This window comes from Camelina sativa, chromosome 16 (genome assembly GCF_000633955.1).
Source record: "Camelina sativa cultivar DH55 chromosome 16, Cs, whole genome shotgun sequence".
NCBI classification, from domain to species: domain Eukaryota; kingdom Viridiplantae; phylum Streptophyta; class Magnoliopsida; order Brassicales; family Brassicaceae; genus Camelina; species Camelina sativa.
Window position 1 is genome coordinate 8,785,153 of NC_025700.1, and position 9,556 is coordinate 8,794,708.

The 9,556-nt window shown below is 31.2% G+C and overlaps 1 protein-coding gene across 1 annotated transcript; it reads right to left on the reverse strand.

Moving 5' to 3' along the window:
• Positions 1,926–5,878, reverse strand: LOC104750197 (amino acid permease 1). The gene is made up of 6 exons (XM_010471960.2): positions 5,391–5,878; positions 4,041–4,134; positions 3,682–3,896; positions 3,330–3,472; positions 2,625–2,852; positions 1,926–2,545 (listed from the first exon to the last, which is right to left on the reverse strand). Exons 1-6 carry the CDS (start codon positions 5,737–5,739, stop codon positions 2,117–2,119), a joined length of 1,458 nt encoding a protein of 485 aa, XP_010470262.1. The 5' UTR covers positions 5,740–5,878; the 3' UTR covers positions 1,926–2,116.

A 9,556-nucleotide genomic window follows, 5' to 3' on the forward strand; every position in this document is an offset into this window, starting at 1 on the left:
GGAACACTGTAGGACCGAACCTTGGTGTCAAAGCTTTTGCCTTCAGAGACTACATTACCAAAACTTGGTGGAGATATCTTGCTCAGAGAGCTTTGAATGACAGTCGTGATTGGGTCATAATCACGACCCAACCCATTTAAGAGCCCGAATATTTTCAGGGACTCATCAATGGGTTTTCCAATAGAACTCAAAGCATCACAAATGGCTATAAACTCACGACAATACGCATCAAAGGACAAATATTTCTTTTGTAAAACCCATAGACTACGGCGAAGAGTAAATTCCCTAGCAATGCTACTCTTATTGAAGTTCTAAGCTAAAGACATCCATACTTCTCTAGAGGTAGTGATGTTATGTACATACCCGAGGACTTCTTCAGAGAGAGTACCAAATAGCCATGACCGAATGATTTGATCTGTGCAGAACCAGACTTCATATTGTGGGTTTGGGATCTCCGCACCGTTTTTTGTTGAGATGGTTCGAGGTGGAGTTGTGACGACACCATAATCCTATGAGCTTTTGACATGATAACAGTGACTCATACTGAGTTTTCCAAAGGAGATAGTTGGTATTATTGAGCTTAATAGTGACAGTACTAGTGACATGTATATTGTCAGGAAAGGGATACGCAGTAGCCATTGATGGACCTGTTAAGGTTTACAATAGCTCTGATACCATGATAATAAAGGAAGAATTTTGAGAAAACTTTACTGTTTTATTATAATTTCTTGATACATTATAGTCTTAGAGTACATTGTCTTATATAGAGGCAGAATGAACAATCTAGAATAAGATGAGTCGTTGTGACAGCTGTGGAGATAGCTAGTCACCATCCTTATCCTACAAGACACCAAATTGGTTATAGAACAGGGGAATTGCAGGTACAGTCTTTGTTTTCACTTGAGAGTGTTGACTGGGCTTCTGTGATGGGTCTCTTCATTGTTAGACTGTTTTGTGATCGATTTGACCTATATCACTTGTAAATGGCTCATGAGCAAAATAAGAGCATGGTGTTAATTGTCACACTAGTTGCTTGCTTATTACTCAACATGCAATTAGTTATGTCTTTTCCTAGTTTTACTGATAACCAACGGGTCTTACAATTATTTGATTATTTAGGACCTTATAAAATACAATTATTTTATTTAACTCATTAGTCTGCATTTTTAAAATATAGGTTGTAATATGCCAAAAAAGAATGAGGAATTTGAAGGTTTTTTCACAAAACCGTGTAAAACCGACCAAAATCTCATCATTCACACGACTTTTTATCTTCTCTTTCTCTCCTTCGCTACTTGTCTCCTTCTCTTTCTTTCTTAAAAGTATCTACCAAAACACGGAATCCAAATGTAGAATGCGAAAAAACTCATTCGGATTATTTAGAAAACATAGCTAGAGATTACGAGATTCGATATTATAAAAATTATTTAACTGACTTTGCAAATATTTATGATTGTACTGTATCTTGATCAACGGGTGATATGTTACAAAGTCAGCGATTGTTTTTCCTTGTCCTTTTGTATTCTAGTATTATGGTGGTTACAACTCTTAACATTCACCACCCCCACAAATGTCAAGCTGGAAATGACATTTTGAGAAAGCCACTAGGCCATCAACTCTTGTCAAATTGTCAACAAAATATTAAAAACTTTAAAGAAATTGTCTGACCAAAAAATATTAAAGAAATTGTCTGACCAAAAACAAAAATGTAAAGCCTTGAGGCCACAATATAGGTTAGTAAAAGTCCCACAAACCAAACTATTTAGGGCCTACCAAAACTAATCCCTTTTACTATGCCGTAGGAAACATTATACTCAATTTGGTCTCTCAGACATGCGATTCTAGCTAAGATATCTTGTGTTTTAATTCGAGAGTCAAATGTATAGTAAATGTGTGTATTATTATGCTATTATTGTTTGTATGACTAAAGTAAATTTGCAAGAACTGTGACAGCTCATATGTATTAGATTGAAAGCGGTAGATACAGAGAGATTCATGTAGTTTCATCACCAATAATGTATTCTCATCGGATTTAGACACCAGATAGATTAAAAGAAAGACCAAACTACTACATATATGTTTTACTCTCCTGACAACTCTCTCATGGTTCTCAAACTCACGCATGGACAGTCCGGAAAGGCTTGTATGTCTTGACACTACTTATCAGTCCGGCGATGGATCCAGCCGCAGCTAGTAGTGAGACGATCAAGCAAACATAGCACATCATTTTCAGTGCAATCCATCTAGCAGAGTACTTCTTAATCTTGGTCTGTGCAATGTGCATCTCAACAGGGAAATAAACAGTTAAAGGCCAGAAAGAAGCTGCTCCTATAAGACCCAATATTGCGTTGAAGAAAGGGAATATCATAGCTACCACAGTTGTTACAACCACATAAGCTGTCCTCCACACCAATCTAAAGAGGCTGATGTTGAATTTTCCAAGGACAGGTACGTTTACTGAATATTCAGCAGTGATGAACTTGTTGTCTGGATAGTTTCTGTTGCATTTTTTCTCTACAAACTGGAAGATAGGTTGCGCGAACACCTGAAAATGTTATGGTTCGTTTTCATTAGCTAACAGAGAGAAAGCGCCAATGACTAGTCTTTTTTTGGTTTTTGGTTACCTGATAGGCACCAATAAGGTGGGCAGCGATACAAGCGTTTGCAAAGTCAATTAGCCAATAGGGCTCAAAAAACCCGAAATCTGTAAGGAAATCTCCAGGGGCAGCGCTTCCAAATGCAGCATAGCCCATGCATCCACATAAGATGTAGAAAAATGTGGTTGTTGATACTCCCACAAGACTTGCTCTTTTCATGGCTTTGTTCTCAGCTGGGCTAGATCTTAGTGTATCCTGCAAAAAGCATAAAATTTTTAACTGTTAGTAATACAATAATCCAACTGTTAATATGTAAAACTATTCTTAATCAAACTGTCACTACCTAGTCCACGTATGTTCTCCATGGTTCCAAATACCGTACATTACAAGTCATTAAATGGTGAAAGCTACGATCATTATGTGACAAAAAATAATGAGTTGTAGTGTCAACTCAATAAGCTAACGCTGTTGATAAGAATATCAAATCATTGTTTGTTGTGGAGAAGAGATTGATAATATCTTTGAGTGCGACTCTTTGTCCTTAATAAGCACATGTTTTACCTTTAAGCTAAAAGACAGATTCTTTACTTTTTGACTCTTTTGGGTAAAGCAAAAAACAAGTGGTCCACATGGAATCGATTGTCATTGTCAATAATCTCTAACCACAATTCTATTAAGAGGTTCATATCCAAAGCTAATAACACTCAAATGAAATTGATGGAGATAACTTGCCTGAATCTCGATGAGAACTGTGGCGTAAGCATAAGCGAACGCTATGTCCCCAACCGCTTGAAACGATCTCCATATCTTCTGAGCTGCGGTTACATCAACTCCAACCGCTGTGCCCGTTATACTTGTCTTACCCACTCTCCCAACTTTTCATATATAATAACATATTTACCATTAGTTTTGTAATAGTTCTTATGACTATGAATAGTATAGATAAATTGGTGTGCAACAAAAATCTTGTGCAGGTTGTGTTACAACTACTGATATAGATACTTTGAAATACAATATAATAATGAATGGTTAACAAATGAAATTTTGCAACTAACGAAAGGTTATAAAAATTGTATGTACGTACCTGCGACATACGAAATGGCTAGACCAATTCCAATAGTTGCATAAGTGAAGGACATGACCGCAGCCATAATGGAAAGGAAAGAGAGCTTGTGAAAATTTGGGATCTGGCTAAGAATAACCTGAATGATCCCAAAGAGAGCCATATACGGATAACTCGATACACTACAATCCGCCTGTTTCCCTTTATCGTGGTAACAGTTCGCTTTCCCGACCGCTCTGTTTGAACAGGATTATGTACCAACATCAATATTTTTTCACAGCTTCTATAAAATCTTGTCACACATTTTTATGACAAGAAAATTTAATTTTTTTGTAACGGTTATAAAGTAATAACATATTCACATTGTGTAGTTGACTTACACCAAACTAATAGAAGCAGTGATGGTGTAACCAACAGTAATCCCAATCAGATTCCCATACTGTGCCAGTCCACAGAGCTGCACTTTCCTACCACCTGTCATATTACAATAATTGCAGAAATATTATTTTCCGAGTCTATTTATCTATTTAATTATTACTTCTGTTTTTTCTAACCTATTAATTAATTTTCTGTTTCATAAAGCAATTACAAAACACTCCACGGAACCATGTATAATACTACTATAATCTATTTATTTCCTCCGTCAACATCCAAACACGAACAATAATGCTAATACTACAAAAATGGTTGCCTCATATGTCAATATATTCTTTAAAATTTCTCTTCTCCTTGGTTTTCACAATCTTGGATCATTATAAACAGTCCAAAAAACTTAATTAGTAAATATTCAATTTGACAACCAGCTAAAGATATTATTGATTGACTAAAATAAGTTTCAGACTAATTAATTATTTCCAACAACCATAGTGTATAATTAGCAATTGAATTGGACGGTTACCAAAGTTTTGCATTCAGTCAAAATTTTATATACTTCAGAAAGCAAATAGAGAAATTTGTGGCAATTATAGTCCACAAGTTTTTTCCTTGAAAACCAAAATTGCAGAGATTTAAAGGTCACTGAGAAAAAACAAAAAATTCATTTACTACAAAGGCACAAAACTCAATTTCAATTTGAACTAGACAGAACAATATTTTTTTAATGATTAAAAAAACACCAAATAAAATAGGAAAAAAAAATTGTTTCATCAGAAATCTTTGTGAAAAATATAGCCAAGAATCATGAATTCAAGATTCATTTCACTTTTTTTTTTTTGTAATTTCAATGAGTATCTTATGAACAACTCAAATTGATGCAAAACAGTACTGTCGCTTTTGATCGACATCAATCTTTAATAATTATTAAATTTTGCTTTTCTAACCACAATAATTCTTCCGACAAACGTCATCCCAAACTAAATATATACTACACAAAGTACAGTATCTAATGAAACAGATCCATACCTTAAGAAAATAAACCTTTTTCCAAAAAAATGAACATTTCCTAAAGAAACCTTTTCTGAACAAAAAAAAAGTGTAAAAAAAAAAAATTACAAGAAAACAAAAGATATATAGAATCTTTCAAGTCATGGTAATAAATTGGTGTACAAAGTCAAGTTTCTTTTTTTGTGTTCTGCTTTCTGACATATGAAAAAAACATTGCATATTTTTTAATACTTCAAAAACTGAAGCTGGTGTAAAAAGTGAGATTGTTTTTCATTTTTTTCAATTTACTTTGAAAGGAAAACAAAAAAAAAATAAACAGTAAAAACAAAAAAAGAAGAGAACCATACCGAGGTAAGCTTGAACAACCTCCATGTAAGTGTAGTTCCTTTTCCCGGTGACGGGATCCGGCGCACGGTAGCAATCAGCAAGCATGGTCGAAGTGAAGTAAGTGATGAACGAGAAAATAAGCAAAATCGAAGTCCCTGCGATCCAACCAAGCTGAGCTATAGCCCATGCCAAAGACAACACTCCGGAGCCTATAACCGCCGTGATAATATGCGCACTAGCCGTAAGCCATGTCCCTGTACGCTTCTCTCGACCGTCTTCATCGACGTTCTTGGTCGGGTCCGTGATGTTGTAGGCATCGCCGGACTCCGCCGTGGAGTGGTTGTGTTGTTCGGTGTTGAAACTCTTCATAGTGAGAGCCAAAGAAGAAGAAAGAGAGAGATGAGATGAGATGAGATGAGAAGAAGATAAAATAAATGTTTTAAGTGAGAGAGAGAGATGAGAGAGTAAATGAAGAAGTCTAAGTATAGTCAACAGATTTGTGTTTACATAATATCATATATATAGACTTACTTGTATATGTATATAATGGAGTTTAGCATATATGCCAACGAGACGTATACGTAAAATACGTGTTCGATTTTTAACTTTTTTTTGCAAAATGTTTTTATTTAATACGGTTTTCGGCTTGGGATATGTAAATTGCTTTTGGCTAGACTTTGAGACCACCTATGGGGGGACGATTTTAATATTCAGATTCTGTAATAATTGTTCTTTTTCTATGAATGTTAATTTAAGTGAATTATAGATAAAGTTTTTTTTATATATATACTATAAGTTCAATAAGAAAAAAGAAAAAAAATACCTTTATAAATTAATTATGTTGAGATCATGACATTTTATTAATTTATAGTGATATTAATATACTAATAATATTATTTTATAGTGTAAATTAATAATTATTAATTTATAGATATAAATTTTATTTTTTAACAAATTATGAATTGAGACAATTTTAGAAAAATAAAATTAAACTTTTGGATGTTTTCAATTTAGAATTGAATTGGTAATATTTTTAAAAAATTATTGACAATAAATTACAAATATTCTGTAAAACTATCAAAATTAAAAATAATGCATATGCAGAAATTGAAAACTTTTTAAAAAACATAGCTATTTCTATGGCATTTATAGAGTATTTTTTATTATTATAATTTGAAAATACAACATAACAATTGTTTGATAAATATGCGCTATTGGAGAAAATTCAAAATTTTAAAACATACATATATCAATATATATATATATATGTAAATTTAAATAATTATTAATTTATGATATTATTAGGACCATATTTTACATGGAGATTTCAAAAAATTATTATCTTATTATCTTATCAAATTTTGTTTTTTTTACACTCGCCAAACTTGGGACCAACAAAATTTATTAATTTATAGTGTTTATTAATTTATAGAGTTTTTACTGTATGGTTTTTTTAATTGTATAATCTAGAAAAAAAATTCAAATATTATAATTTCGTTTGGAAGAACTTCAAAAGATACACTTCTAAGAACTTGTAAACTTATATGTAATGTTCTAAATAAAATTATTTGCTCTCTAAATTCCTTTTTTTTTAACAGCAAGAGAATATATTAACTCAAAATAGCCAATGTGAAGGGGTATTGTTTACATAGATAACTCGATGCGAAACTGAATGAAACTGAAGGGATATTATTTGCTCCCTAAATTCATGAAATACATTCTATTTATAAAAAAAAATCTAAAACATATCTTAATAAATAAGTTATACCAGAATCAAAGTAAGAAAATAATCGATGGTTTTGTATTTGATATAATATTGATAAAAGCGGATTTTAGCATTTGTACCATTGTTCTTCATTGCTTTTGGAGGAAAATGAGATGTTTATATTATAGGCACTAGATGCCACGAACATTTGGGTTTCCAAATTTCTGATCGATGGAACCAAAATAAATTTATTTTTATGTATTTTTCTTATGTTTATTAAGAAAATATATATATTCAAAGATACGTGAAAGCTATATGGATTCGCTAACCAACAAGTTAAAAATCATCAAATTTTGTTTTTTTTTGTTCTTTTAGGATCATCAAAATTATTACTACACATCAAGAGTTATGGACGTTGAATCTGTAACAAATAAAAGTGAACAACCAACATAGATGCATCTATAATTCTATAGAGACCAATTAACACTTTAATTTGATGTTAATATAATTTAACACGTTACTCTTTTTTATGAAATTTACTTTTTGAATGTCGAAGTTGCCATACTCATTATTGAGAGTTTGAGACAGATAAATCGAAAGAGAAATGTTGCATATGCAAGAATATGTCTAACAGCATCTCTATTGGACATATTTGATAGAGGGTCAGAATCATAAAAAAATTTAAAAATGAAAAAAGTATCTCTGTCGAGAACTATTAAGATACATCATTTGATTGGTTGGATAAACTAAAAAGTAATTAGATAATTAAATTAATTAAAATATTATTATTTATTTTTTTGACATCCAAATAGCTTTAAACTGATGGAGTTGCTCTTAAGTGGTCTCCAATTACTGGAAATAAAATTCTGAATTATATAGAACGTATTAGCTAGAAAAACTTGAAACCCGAGATAATCCGAACATTCATGCATAGATACCAAATTTCATAAATCCATAAATAATGAAAATATGGATGGATTCACAATATAAAAGAAAAATAGAAATCATTCAGAACTCTCTTTCTCTTTATAATCCTTCCTCATAGAGTTAGAATTTAGTTTTGTGTATGTCTACTTGGTCGAAAAGTTCAACATACATTTATAAAAAAATTCAAAATTTGAAAGGTGTACCTTGAGAGCTAATAGATCTTTGAGATATTAGTGAATAGAACAAGTAATCTAAGAGTAATGTATTAAACAAAACAACTCAGTATACGCTAGACGGTAGTTGGTTTAATCATATATATATACAGTATATATATATATATATATGTCGACCAACAATTTATAAGTGATATTCAAATTTATTAATGTCCATATCTTATCTATGTACGATGAAAAAATTAATAAAATACTTTTATTGATTCGATAAGTTAAAAATTTTAGAAAAAACTTGAGATAAGAGTTATTTTCTTGTTTTATAAACTATTACATATGATGGAAGTAATAGTATAGAAACGAGTATTAATTCTGATTTATTTGATCTTCAAACTTTGGTTTTATATGTTCTAAAGATATAAAATTTAAGAAAAAAACAAAACTCTTGAATTTGATGAGTAAAAGTGTGTTGACCGAAACAAAAATAAACTGATGTAGAGTAAACGTGTAATATGTGATGGCTATTTTTCGTACAAGATTACTTTATCTTAATTATTTATAATAAAGGTTTCTCATGCAGCCACATAATATTGTCAATGCAAATGCACTTTTGACAGTAAAAATGTTAGACCGTTACTTCTTTGTTCATGTTGCTTCTTTAGAAACAAATGTTGATTAAGTACTTGTACATAACAAGCTGAAATTTCATCTCTATTAATTAATTAGCAATCAATACTAGTTCGGTTTTAACTAGTGAGTCTAGTGTAGTTTCATTACGCACAAAAAAAGACAAAAAAGATAAAAATTAAAACAAATAATTTATCTAAATATCTTCCAATCAAAACAAAACAAAAAACTTATATAATGAGAGAGACACTGTACTAAAACTTTAATTAAGATGCCAATTGTGAGTAAGCGAATTTGGAAACCAATAATTAGAACCATTTATAGTTTTCTCATTTTTCACCTAGCTCCAACACGCTTGAAGGGACAACTTGTTTCGATAGTTCCGTAGAATAATTTCAACGAGATGACCAATAAATCATTGAAAAATAAAATAAATAAATCATTGAAATTGAAAAACAAACGGCTGATTTTGTTTTTTTATTGGTCAAAGGCTGAATTATTTTTATAATGATTAACAAAAGACTTATTATGTGAAACCTTGACTTCTTTGTCTAACAGTTACGTATTAGGTATACTCACATAATCACATGGTTTATATTACAGTATTTCTTAGTATTAATAATTTCTAGAAAGATTCAAGATTTAAAAGAAAACTTTAATAAACCATTAATGGCATTTACTGAATCTTACAACAAATGGCATATGGAGACAGGTGCCTTCTGTAACGTCTCAGAATCTGAGGTTCTTTGCCTAAAAA